We start from the raw sequence: 14,567 nt of genomic DNA on the forward strand, positions 1-14,567 counted from the left end.
TTACATCAAGTTTCAAATATCCAAGAGCCTTTACCGACACAGTTCACTAGCCAATAAATTTCACTTTGCAACTCTGCACCAAAAACAAGAACTTGGCCTATTTCTCTCAGACGTATGCTCAGCATCAAGGGAAGTAAACCAAGACTTGCATACACAAAAGCTTTAGGACCACCTGAACTCAACCCGAACATCGTAAGCACTCCTGTATACAAAATTAACGATGTGAATCAATGGGAGTTGTACTCCAGGGCTGTTACCTGTATGTCCATTCACTTCAAAGACACAGGTCTATCAGTGACAGAATACCCCTGTGAACAACCACCTGAGCTGAGTTGAGTTGAGTCTTAAGCATTCATGTATGCTGAGCTTTACTGATGTTAAGTTACTACTGTTCATGATCCTAGCCTGATGTGGCAACATCCTAGCCTGATGTGGCAACATCCTAGCCGGATGTGGCAACATCATGTCAAAAAACGTCCATATATATATATATATATATATATATATATATATATATATATATATATATATAAAATATTTCAAAAATCAGACCAAATAAACAGTGTGAAGCTTAATTTCCATTCTGTCATATTTCGGGTGATATTTCTCACGTTTTGTCAACTGTCCACAAGCTAAGTCAGTGATCCTAAGGATTATGGAACTATAAGCAACATTAACATGATCAACAGACCATTTAATGACCCCTCCCTCACCTGTCTGGCCTCGATTTCAAAATGTCGAAGTTGAACACACTGTTCGAGCTGAAGCCTCTTGCTCTCTGCCAGGTTCTCCAGGTCAAGTTCGCGTTCGTGAAGGAATTCCAGCAAAACCTGAATCCTGGTTTGAGCATCGTATTGGCTGTCTGCCATCAGCTGGACACCGGACGTCTCAAACACCTGAACGAAATGAGATATACTGTGTTAAGTGCATACGATATCATGACATGGACACCAGACATCTGAACACCTGTGGAAATGAGATATGCTGAGTTTATGTCATATGCCATATGTCATATGCCATATGTCATGAGCTGCATACTTGTCTCTAACAGCTGTGGAAACGACATATACTGTTGATATGCCATATGTCATGAGCTGCATACTTGATGTCTCAAACAGCTGTGGAAACGACATATACTGCCTTAAATGATATGATATCATGAGCCTGTGACACACCTTATGTCTCAAACACCTATTCTAAACCATGATATATTCAGCATCTGATATCATTTAAGCAAGAATGAATGAATGAATGAATGAAAGAATGAATGAATGAATGAAAGAAAGAAAGAAAGAAAGAAAGAAAGAAAGAAAGAAAGAAAGAAAGAATGAATGAATGAATGAAAGAAAGAAAGAAAGAATGAATGATGTTTTTCCGTCATATGACGAGGAGGAATTATTAGATGCGTCTGTACATACTGTGTCTTATTGTGGCAGGGCAAGTCCATTCCGCCAAAGTGCTGCCGCCACTGATATATCATGCTGAAGACACCCCACCCCAGTCACATTATGACACCGCATAACCAGTCCTGTTTTCCTGCTCTAGCCTCTCAGCGCTAAGCGCCATGTGAGGACGCAGGAGGAACCATTTTTAAAGTCTTTGGTATGACCTGGATTTGATCCCTGTCTCTTCCGACTTCGATTTTTGATTTTTTTTTTTTTTGATTGGTGTTTTACGCCATACTCAAGAATATTTCACTTATACGTCGGCGGCCAGCATTATGGTGGGTGGAAACCGGGCACAGCCCGGGGGAAACCCACAACCATCCGCAGGTTGCTGGCAGACCTTCCCACTTACGGCCGGAGAGGAAGCCAGCATGAGCTGGACTTTAACTCACAGCGACCGCATTGGTGAGAGGCCCCTGGGTCATTACGCTGCGCTAACCGACTGAGCCACGGAGGCCCCTCTTCCGACTTCGAGGCGGATGTTCTAACCATTAGGCCACCAAAGCAGTCCATTTAAGCAACACACCAGGTGTTTCATCTATCAATTCTGTACATTCCTCATGTATCCAAATTTAGTAATTGTACACAAACTTCATCTAAAAATTTACAAATTGCGTATTAATTTACAATTAATGCTATTTAAATGTATACATCAATACTGCGCACACGCTATAGTTTTTACCTGACAAAGTTCCTGTCCACGCTGCAACACCTCAAAGGTGCAGCTCTGCATGTGCATGACACTGTCGTTATGCATCTGCAGAATCTGTTCAGCCTTACTGGTGTCAGAGCAAAGCTCCAGGTGCTGTAGTTCTTCAGCCCAAAGTTCTAACTGTGAGGACACCTGTGTGAGAAATGAGCAATTCATTAACTGATTGTTCAACATTAATTCTAGTCTCCAGGTGCTGTAGTTCTTCAGCCCAAAGTTCTAACTGTGAGGACACCTGTGTGAGAAATGAGCAATTCATTAACTAATTGTTCAACATTAATTCTAGTCTCCAGGTGCTGTAGTTCTTCAGCACAAAGTTCTAACTGTGAGGACACCTGTGTGAGAAATGAGCAATTCATTAACTGATTGTTCAACATTAATTCTAGTCTCCAGGTGCTGTAGTTCTTTAGCCCAAAGTTCTAACTGTGAGGACACCTGTGTGAGAAATGAGCAATTCATTAACTGATTGTTCAACATTAATTCTAGTCTACAGGTGCTGTAGTTCTTCAGCACAAAGTTCTAACTGTGAGGACACCTGTGTGAGAAATGAGCAATTCATTAACTGATTGTTCAACATTAATTCTAGTCTCCAGGTGCTGTAGTTCTTTAGCCCAAAGTTCTAACTGTGAGGACACCTGTGTGAGAAATGAGCAATTCATTAACTAATTGTTCAACATTAATTCTAGTCTCCAGGTGCTGTAGTTCTTTAGCCCAAAGTTCTAACTGTGAGGACACCTGTGTGAGAAATGAGCAATTCATTAACTGATTGTTCAACATTAATTCTAGTCTCCAGGTGCTGTAGTTCTTTAGCTCAAAGTTCTAACTGTGAGGACACCTGTGTGAGAAATGAGCAATTCATTAACTGATTGTTCAACATTAATTCTAGTCTCCAGGTGATGTAGTTCTTTAGCTCAAAGTTCTAACTGTGAGGATACCTGTGTGAGAAATGAGCAATTCATTAACTGATTGTTCAACATTAATTCTAGTCTCCAAGTGATGTAGTTCTTTAGCTCAAAGTTCTAACTGTGAGGATACCTGTGTGAGAAATGAGCAATTCATTAACTGATTGTTCAACATTAATTCTAGTCTACAGGTGCTGTAGTTCTTTAGCTCAAAGTTCTAACTGTGAGGACACCTGTGTGAGAAATGTGCAATTCATTAACTAATTGTTCAACATTAATTCTAGTCTCCAGGTGCTGTAGTTCTTTAGCCCAAAGTTCTAACTGTGAGGACACCTGTGTGAGAAATGAGCAATTCATTAACTGATTGTTCAACATTAATTCTAGTCTCCAGGTGCTGTAGTTCTTTAGCTCAAAGTTCTAACTGTGAGGACACCTGTGTGAGAAATGAGCAATTCATTAACTGATTGTTCAACATTAATTCTAGTCTCCAGGTGATGTAGTTCTTTAGCTCAAAGTTCTAACTGTGAGGATACCTGTGTGAGAAATGAGCAATTCATTAACTGATTGTTCAACATTAATTCTAGTCTACAGGTGCTGTAGTTCTTTAGCTCAAAGTTCTAACTGTGAGGACACCTGTGTGAGAAATGAGCAATTCATTAACTGATTGTTCAACATTAATTCTAGTCTACAGGTGCTGTAGTTCTTCAGCACAAAGTTCTAACTGTGAGGACACCTGTGTGAGAAATGAGCAATTCATTAACTGATTGTTCAACATTAATTCTAGTCTCCAGGTGCTGTAGCTCTTTAGCTCAAAGTTCTAACTGTGAGGACACCTGTGTGAGAAATGAGCAATTCATTAACTGATTGTTCAACATTAATTCTAGTCTCCAGGTGCTGTAGTTCTTTAGCTCAAAGTTCCCAGTAACAGTTACAGAAATATTAACTGATTTAACTGTCTATTAGGCTATTACACAAAGCAATATTCAGCCCACAGTGCTCACAGTGCCTCTAAACAAATATACAGGAGAAATGCAGGAATTCTTTCCTGAAAATATAGGAATTTCCCGACATAATTCAGATATATGGATGACATATTTTTTATTTTATTGCTGTTTAAATGCATATTCATTAATTATACAATGGTGGTCCGTTTTACAGGGGAATGAAACTGGTAAATCACCAAACTTTAGCAAGATTGCGCATTATGTGACAAACAGAAATGCAAACCAATACTGATGGAAGAAAAAGAGCTCTCATGAACAATGACAGCGTTATTAAGGAATCAGAAATTCCCTGCCAGGATTAAACTGGCTGGATGACAATCAGTACTACCATAACAGTAAAGGCACATGTACAGTTATCATGAAACGTGGAATATATGTAGATAAAAATAGCAGATTTGGCAGCACCAAAGAGCTTGCCTGTAGGAGATATAAGAATGCAAAACTTCAAGTAATGGCAGACGCGACACATGTAGCCTGGCCATAGATAGGGAATTTATAGACATGTAGACGTGTCACTGCTGGTGGGGCTTTTGGTGACAATTAGTGGCAGACAAGACGTGTGACCTGCCCATAGACAGGGAATTTATAGACATGTAGATGTGTCACTGCTAGTGGGGCTTTTTGTGACAAGTAGTGGCAGACAAGATGTGTGACCTGCCCATAGATAGGGAATTTATAGACATGTAGATGTGTCACTGCTGGTGGGGCTTTTGGTGACAAGTAGTGGCAGACAAGAGGTGTGACCTGCCCATAGATAGGGAATTTATAGACATGTAGATGTGTCACTGCTAGTGGGGCTTTTGGTGACAAGTAGTGGCAGACAAGACGTGTGACCTGGTCAGAGATAGGGAATTTATAGACATGTAGATGTGTCACTGCTTGTGGGGCTTTTGGTGACAAGTAGTGGCAGACAAGATGTGTGACCTGCCCATAGATAGGGAATTTATAGACATGTAGATGTGTCACTGCTAGTGGGGCTTTTGGTGACAATTAGTGGCAGACAAGATGTGTGACCTGGTCATAGATAGGGAATTTATAGACATGTAGATGTGTCACTGCTAGTGGGGCTTTTGGTGACAAGTAGTGGCAGACAAGATGTGTGACCTGCCCATAGATAGGGAATTTATAGACATGTAGATGTGTCACTGCTAGTGGGGCTTTTGGTGACAATTAGTGGCAGACAAGATGTGTGACCTGGTCATAGATAGGGAATTTATAGACATGTAGATGTGTCACTGCTAGTGGGGCTTTTGGTGACAATTAGTGGCAGACGAGACATGTGGCCAGATACGCAGTCTGAAGATATCTAATCTTCCACCAATATGGTTGGCATACACATATCTCTACATCTGTAAATGTGGGAAATTTATATTTCCCCAAAAAATTAAAAAATTAGCTGAAATCAAGATTTTCCTGCACAAGAAATCAATCTTCCCAACTGAAGGAAGTAAATCCAGGTTTATTCCATATGTTCAGATATGAAAGACAACTACCAGGTTCTAATATATACACTATGCATGTAGAGCAATTATATGCTGTAACTGAGGACCGGTACTGTACAAGCACATTGACTTTACAAGTATTAAAACCCAAACATAATCCACCCCTCTTAAGAATCACATTTTTCTCCTTAGGAACACCGTTTTATTACATCAAAGTCCTTCCTTGTAGAATCCACCAGTAAGCATTATGAGCATGTCTGTCAAAAACATAGGTACTTCGAAAAGCTGAGAACTTGAATATTTGACATTTCAATATTACAACAAAATTTTATTTGTCACCTCCATGCCCTTGCACTATGTAAAGTCTTTCCTAACAGGACATTTCACTACTGCAATCACACCTGTAATCACGCCACATTTTCCAAGGTTTCTAACTCCTTTATCCAATTTATTTCCTGTTACATTTAATTTACAGAGTAGTTTGAATCATTTGACTCAAACTGGTAATAATCATCAAATCACCACCAGCACAACATAAATCCCATCGCTCTCATCTACAACATCACCCTTATATCTAAAATATCACCCCTATACATGTATGTACAACATCGCCTTCATGTACAACATTGCTCCTATATCTACAACATCACTCCTTTATCTACAGCATCACCCTTATATCTACAAAATGTACCCTATATCCACATTGGCCCCATCTCTGTAACATCACCCAAATCTCTACTGGCTGCAACCTATCATCCGGTCTATAAGGCTGAAAAATTGTTCAATCAGTCTAGCCATCTATTTTCCAATTCTCCAAAAGGATTGACAACATGGTACTGTGGACATCCAGTTAAAATCCACCAGCACCAACAACAACAACATGCAAGCTCTCCTACCTGCATTTGTTTGAATATATACTCCATAATCAATATGTAGTCTTGTTGGCCCTTGACTGGTTGATTGACTGTGACAGGCCACTAGTTGTCCAGAACCATGAAACATGTGCTAATTAGCACCATAATAGCACCACATCATAGCTGAAAGTCTCCAGATAGCTGAATATTTGATTGAGCTTTATGCCACTGCCCAAATGGCTGAAATGCTATAAATAGCTGAATAGCTAATTGAAGTTTTATGCCACAGTGTCCAAATGGCCGAAATACTCTAAATAGGGGAATACCTAATTGAAGTTTTATGCCACACTGTCTGAATAGCTTTGACACTCCAAATAGCTGAATGGTTCAGTGCCATATTGTCCAAATAGCTTTCAATCCTCACTTAGTTGAAACTGCCCAAATGGTCAAATCAATGACTGAGGTTCAAATGGCTGAAAACCTGCAAGTCGCTGAATGCCTGATTGAAGTTCAATGCCACGTTGTCCAAATCACTAAATCACTTCAAAACAGTTGAATGAATAACTGTCCAAATAGCTTAAACTCGAACTTCACATCTTTAGCAGATTTCTCCAGATCTGTGTGGCTGAAAGTCTTTCAAATTGTAGCTGAGAACTTTTCTAAAAACTCTCCATATCTCAACTCCACATCCAAGCTGAAATTTTTTCACGTGTGACTCTCCACATCCTGACATCCTATGTCACTCCACAAAAAAAAGCCACATGAATTTCAACACCACGCCAGGACTTGGCAGCAATGGGAACACTGATTATTTCTTCTCACTACTGATTAGCAGGATGACTTGAAAAACTTCTGCCGATACTTTATCAGCCTGCTCTTTGCCATCCTGCAACAATTGGACTCCAATCTTCCCTGAGAACTGTTGACATAAAGAACTGATACACTCTCACAGACCCAAATCTCCTTATGAGCATGCAAACATACACTGTAGACCTTTAATGACAAGCTGAGCATGAGGCGATGATGGGCTTCAACTTAAATACCGTAAACTTCTCAAAAAAAAAAAATGAGCACGGAGATCAATATGTACAGATACACCTCTCTCTTATTGCTAGTGTTGGGGGTCAAATCTGCCTGCAAACATACACTGTAGACCTTTAATGACAAGCTGAGCATAAAGCCATGATAGGCTTCAACTTAAATACTGTAAAATTCTCAAAAAAATGAGCAGTGAGATCAATATCTACAGATACACCTCTCTCTTATTACAGCGTTAGTGTTGGGGGTCAAACCTGCCTGCTGTGTTACAGTGATGTGCACTGTATGAACTTCTTTGTTTCCAACCATCTTTGACATAATAAGATAGGAATGGATACAGTGTGAATCTGGGTATTACTTGTAAACCAAATCAGCATAGTTTCTTGACTATCCTTGAATGATAATGAGGGAGGGATATACTTTGCATGTGACATTAGAAACTATTTTCTGTCAACAACTTTAGTTTGATGAGAATCCAGTCCTCAGATTCTATGACCTTATGCATAAACATTTAACGTTTGACTTGCATTTTGTTGTTGTTGTTTTTTTTATCCTGTCCAGACCTATTTTTATTTACCTTAACTTGTTCATAACACACTATTCAGCACTGATTTTAATACAAAGAAAGTTATCAAAGAAAATCAGAAACCAACTTTTATTTTCAATATACCATGTAGCAAATAGATTAATTGATGTCATTTTTAGGGGGAATAACACTTCACAAATAGCCAATTTAATTTGTCACCTGTTTTTTCTCCACAGGGAATTTTGATGAAATTATATGTAGTAAAAATCATAGCTGTTAATTAAGACATAATGCAAATGTCGATTTATGCAAATGAACTGAATGCTAACCTGCATAAATGAATCAAAGCTGCATGTTATAAACCATGCATTACAAAAAAGAATCTGTTACAACGAAATTCATTAAGTTTTAAATTATGGACTACATTAAAGCTTAAACTAGTAATTTAAATCTGAAATAGAAAGCGTTGAATATTCATGACGTCAATGTAACCCTAGAAGTATTCATGTGTCAGACCACAGAGGCAGGTTTTATGTGATTGTATATTAAATGTGATGACAACACAGCATTCTGAGTAATTCTAGACCAGTGACGTCTAATAAATTGCAGTTAACATCACTGTGTTTTTTTTTCTTTACCTCATTCTGCTTAAGCCATGGTGCTAGGGGCGTGTTAATTGCTACTATTTATGCATTTACTTAAACAGTTGGAAAAAAACCCTGACTGAGGTAAACTGACAAGAGGCTGTATTTCACCGGTTACATGTGACCATTTGCCAGCTATCACACTTACTTTGATTCTCTGATTTTACTCTCTATACTGTACATTTATCCCACTGTCGTCGCTGCTCTGGTTTTACTCCCTATGCTGTATGTCTATCACACTGTTGTCACTGCTCTGGTCTTAGTCTTTATTCTGGAGCGTCTATCACTCTGTCATTGCTGCTCTGGTCTTACACTCTATGCTGTACGTCTATCCCACTGTACATGTATCCCACTATTGTTGCTGCTCTGGTCTTACACTCTATGCTGTACGTCTATCCCACTGTACGTCTATCCCACTATTGTTGCTGCTCTGGTCTTACTCTCTATGCTGTGCGTCTTTAATTATATTAACGGTTTACCTTACAGTACATTAACAGAGATGATGCCATCAAGGCAATCAGAAACAAAGTCCTTTAATAACAAGTCTCAAACTGAAAGTACACAGGAAATGCTAAGGTGGACTTCAAACTGATGGGAGTTAGGCACATATGATATCACAAGCCTTTATGTGTACATGTCTACTGTAACTCTTCAACCTCATCACATGTTAAGCATATTCTGAAAACGAGATTCTGTGTAGACTGATAAAACTATACTTCTTGTGAAGGCCTGCCCAACAAATGCAGTTCTGTCCCCAAAATCAAACTAAAATGTGCAAAACTTGAACTGACAATCCCTCTTTCATGTGCACAAAGGTTGAGGAATTAGGGTATTAAAGTTTGTATTACAAGACAAAATTTATCACTAGCTAAACTTAAGGGTAAAAAACACACCTGTACATGTAGTTGTAATCACTTGCTATTGAACCACATAACTACTCATTGTGTGTTCATTTTCCTGTAAGATAACATTTGGAAATCGCACAAAATTATCCCAAAACTGTGTTTTACCTTCTTTCATATAAACAATTTTTACATCCAAAATTCTGCAACAATTTTTCAGAAGTCTACAGCACTTAAAAGTTTCCTTATAAACTCTGAGACCCTGGCTGAAACCAAATCAAAGGCAACACTATTCCTGGTCTGATACCATGCAGTCAAACGATCCCCTACCAGATTTGATAAGGTGGGTGGGGGTCAGTTTATTTAAAAATATTTACTGCACAGCAGACATACATGTACACAATTCTGAAAAAAAGGAGACGAAAAAGAAATAACTTTTTTTGCTAGAATCCACTTCTGTTACCAGCATGGGCTGACAGTTCAAGTCAACATACACAGCTTGAATTTCTCTCCTCTTAACCATAGTTTGGTAAGTTCATGTTTCCTTCATAGATTACAAATATTTCTCTGCAGACACCTTTAATCAGTACTCAGAGGGAATTCTGGGGACAATATTTTCATTCAGAACAGCCTAAAGAAATCATGGTGTACTAACATGTGTCAAAGAAACATACAAATCTATGTTTTATGTGATCACTTCATTCATCTGGAATACAAATATGACCTCATGCATGCCATGAATCTATTTGCCCAAATGTTTTTTTTAAAGCTGGGATACTTCACTTCAACATTGACGAAGTTTTTTTATTTAATTATTTATCTGATTGTTTAATGCCATAAACAAGAACTGAAGACTTTAACTTACAAGGGTGATATAAAACCCACCGACCCTTGGCAAGCTAGTCACAGGGTCTTCAACCAACTTAAGACTGCACAAATGGCCCATCAAGCACCGCTGACCCTTTACTGTTTATCAAGGTTGAATGAACAATGAAAGCAAAACATCCTGAAATTCACTTGCCAAGACAGAGGTACAAACGTTTTGTACTTAAAATGCACATTGCTATGGTATTCCTCAAACAGTGGAAATAATCTTTCCACTATTCATTACCGAAATCTTTCACACATTAGAAATAACGTGATTTCCACGAAACCCAGACTGAGAACATTACTGCCAGGCCTCCAGGGAACATTAACACATATGAAATCTGACACTACAAATGAGTTTTCCTGGTGAAACTGCATTGAAAAGTCATTTTTTAAAAATTAGGAAATGATGTCTGTACACTGTAACTTCAGACAGGCTACAAAAAGTTCAGACAGCTTTACATTCCCCAGATGTAACGAACTGATAGAAAGTTTCTTTTTTTTACCTATTACATGCACCAAATCATGCATCTAAATATTTTGTTGTTTTTTTAATAAAAAGACCTGGATAAAATTATAAGCCATCAGTAAACGTATGTTGTGTCCAAATTTTTGCAAGCAATTTCTAGATACCAATATCTTAATAGGCAAAGTTGTCCGTTTATAAAAAAAAACATTTTATAAATTCTATATAAAGCCTTATGTTAAAAACATTTACCTCAAAAAGTATCTGTATAGTAAGTATGTTACTTTTGCTGAAAAAAAAATTCCAAACTTTGCAAAAAATTCTAAATCTGTTCTAGCTATACAGGCTGTTAGCTGTGATAACATGCAGCAGGGAAACAAAAAAAAACCAAATATCCAGCTGAAGATAAAAATCTCAACCATCATATATATCCTCACTTTTTTAAAATTAAAAACCAAACCCAATAGAACACACACTTCACATTCTGTGATATCAGATTTCACATTCCGTAATGTCAGAAATCAGTGTATGATGTCTAATTTCATATTCTGTGATGTCTGATTTGACATTCAGTGACAAATCACTTACCTCTAATGCATCCCTCTCAAACAAGCGCAGCTGCAGACAAAGGTCCAGTTTGAGCTTCCTAGCTGACCACAGCTCTTCCAGCTTCCCACGACTCTCATTTAGCTGACCAATCACACCTGTGCATGTAAAGGACACAGAGATGACCTCTGGTCAAGCTGACACACTGGCTAACATCTTCATATCTATTATCATTTTAATGCATGCTATTTGAGATCAAAGAGATGTAACTTACAGACAGTTATAGTCAGTTGAAAAAGTACAGGAAACCAGACACAGCCTGAGGGAGACCAGAGACAGAATGGAGGAAACCATTCCCAGCCTGGAAGAAACTACAATAGGAAACTACAGAGAGATTGAAGGAAAGTGGTCTCTAATGATGTCAGGAAAGATAACACCAGAGAACACTGTTAACTGCTTTATACTGCAAATGGCTCCACAAGACTGAAATGAGAGGAATCCAGAAAAAAATGCTGTTCCAGAATGGGATTGAACCCACGTCTTCCGAGTGCTAATGATTTACAGGTACATCCTGCTCCACACTCACAGGCTTAAGCAACAGGTACTCTCATTAAATCTCATATCAAAACTTCAGAAACAAATGTGTCCTTGAAAGACCTTGCGCCGAATAGGTCATGATGTCATTTTGGCCATGTAAACATATTGGATCAGCTCTTTAAAATCACTTCAACCAAACCTATGTTTGAAAACCACATTTTGCAACATGATGCTTCTAAGAAAGATGAACTCTGAAACGAAAGTCTTATTTCGCAAGGACAATTTTCTTGGAGAGCTGATACACTGAACATGCTTACCCTCAATGTGTGAGACATCATTTGAGGAGCTGAGTTTCTCAGATTCCATGCTCATACTTCTGAAACATAACATATGCACTCAGACACCCATGGATAAAAAAAAAGGTATACTATTAACAGTGATGAAATTATTAACTAAATGTAAATCTTCAACCTTTTCAACCACTAAATCACCTGTTTTGCTGGAATTTATGCATACAATAAAAAAAAATGATTTGTTTGTATTGCTATAGCTGCAAACTTCATAAAACTGTGCAAATTACTTCCCTACATCCCGTAGGTCTTTCTGAATATTTCAAAATAATGGTTGTACAGGCAGTTAAAAAGGCTGAAGAATTATGTAAATGTATTTTCAATTCAAAAAAGTTCACCCAGGCTTATTTACACTTGATTTCAATTATTCTGGGTCAAGTTGTTCAAAAGTGTATAAGAACTTAAGCCCAGTATTAATATTAATCCTGACTAATCCCGCTTTGAGCAACTGGTCCCAGGAATCATGAACGCCAAGGTTTATGTCAATTCAAAAATTTCTATATCCCCAAAGATACTGAATTTTCTCAGCTGAGGTTTGTCTAGGGGCATGAAATTCTGGTGTAAAATTGCACGTTAACCCGTTCAGATACAAAAAAAATTTGTTGAAAAACACCAATGAAAACTTTCACGTCTAAATTCTACAGGTTTAGTTACTGGAATATTATTGTAAATTACTTAGGCCAGAACACATAAATGCCTTTAATCTCAGCTCAAGGGTTCTTTCTTACCTTAACTGTTGCACCAAAATCTCGCCTTCATCTACTGTGTTAATTGCTGCTTCCAGAGTTGTATCCCTTTGTTGATTGAACTGCTCCAGTAGCTGTTCTGCGCCTTCTACTGTGTCGGCGATTTCTGAACTTTGAAGTTCTTGCTGAAGCTCTTCTAGCCAGGATGTCAACTGAAAAGACACAGGTTGAGCGCAAAAGGTCAAAGAACTTCAAAAAATATGGAAAACGACTGTTTACCAGCCAGTAGAAACTTGTTCACCTACATGCATGTTTAATGAAAGCTTCATAATTAATGAAACAAACCCATTAGTAGCTACTCTAAAAGGGTTTATCCCGAATTGCTTAGTTCCAGTATTTCTTGTATTTTATAAATACAAATACAAAATAAATTATAAATATGAGGATTTACACCTGCCAATAACCTGTGATGTATTTTGATGTATGCTGACATATTTATTTATTTGGACTGGACTCAGGAACATTTCTCCCCCATATATTTGTCAGCAACCAGTTTTTGAGAGTAACAACTGCACCTTGCAGCAAAAGAGCACAGGAAATACAAGGGTCTACATACACATTCCTTTCCCCTCCATCTCCAAAACAACTGTATAGAGTTGCCAGGTTCTAGGTAAGGTGACAGGTCAAGAAAATTCAGTACATCTTTTCTTATGTGGGATTATGCATACAACTATTAGAACAATGACACCAACAATGATTTGTTAATGCCATTAAGATGCAAGCTTCATAAAACTGTGCAGAATAATTCTCTACACCCAATGGTTCTCTCAGGCTGCCTCAAAATACATGTAGTAGTGGTGGATGAAAATGCTGAAGAATTAGGGCATACTACTTGGGTATACTGAAGTCTCCACATTTTTGTGGTGCATCATTATCAATAAAAAAAAATTAGCCTTAAAATCACATATTAAATTTTGACTTTAGTCAGAAATGGCTCTGTGGAAACGGTACAAGGCCCCAACAGCGGTAAAAACCAAATAGAAAAAGCTACAGAAGTTTCCAATAGACAAGTCAGCTTTCCTTGTGGCCCATGATTAAAAACCAGGGGTTTTAACAATTAACAGATCAGCAGTGTCTGGGGAGCAGGGAGTTGATTGGCTCATTTCTTACAGTGGCCTAAGGCATAGATCTATTTGTATAACAGCACACAGCTTAAAGTTGTGATACCTCCACCTGGAAGCACAGATAGAAAAGCACTATCCAGATGGCCCTCCTACGGCCCTACCTCTCCTCCCAGGCCTGGCAATCCCCCACCAAAAATAACCAAAAATTGGTGATTTTTCATGGAAAACATAATTACAGGATGTGTGTAAATGCGACATCAGCTAACAGACAAATCTAATTTGAGCACATCAGAAGCATACACTTTGCCTTATTTAACTGACAACGCAGGTTATGTCCAGCAGGGATACTGACAAAAGCCAACATGAATTCTCACACGCCTGGATCCTAAATTCCAAAGCAACGAAGTCCACTATTATATAAATAAAAAGTTTTTTTTCATATAGAACTATTATACTATCCAAATCATGGCATGGTGGAAACATTAATGGCTCATCAACTGAATAATTATTTCTATGAAAACTGAAACGCCATGCATTAAGATTACAGTATACATAATTACCTAAACATTCAGGAAAAAAATACAA

At 38.1% G+C, this 14,567-nt stretch overlaps 1 protein-coding gene across 1 annotated transcript in view; it reads right to left on the reverse strand.

Annotated features, from left to right (window-relative positions):
• Positions 1-14,567, reverse strand: part of LOC135464350 (kalirin-like) — a 249,660-nt gene that overhangs the window by 166,500 nt on the left and 68,593 nt on the right. The window contains 5 exon segments of the mRNA XM_064741776.1: positions 714-896; positions 2,128-2,289; positions 11,328-11,443; positions 12,140-12,198; positions 12,901-13,070. Of these exon segments, the coding sequence (XP_064597846.1) occupies positions 714-896; positions 2,128-2,289; positions 11,328-11,443; positions 12,140-12,198; positions 12,901-13,070 (690 nt within the window).

This window comes from Liolophura sinensis, chromosome 4, assembly GCF_032854445.1.
Source record: "Liolophura sinensis isolate JHLJ2023 chromosome 4, CUHK_Ljap_v2, whole genome shotgun sequence".
NCBI classification, from domain to species: domain Eukaryota; kingdom Metazoa; phylum Mollusca; class Polyplacophora; order Chitonida; family Chitonidae; genus Liolophura; species Liolophura sinensis.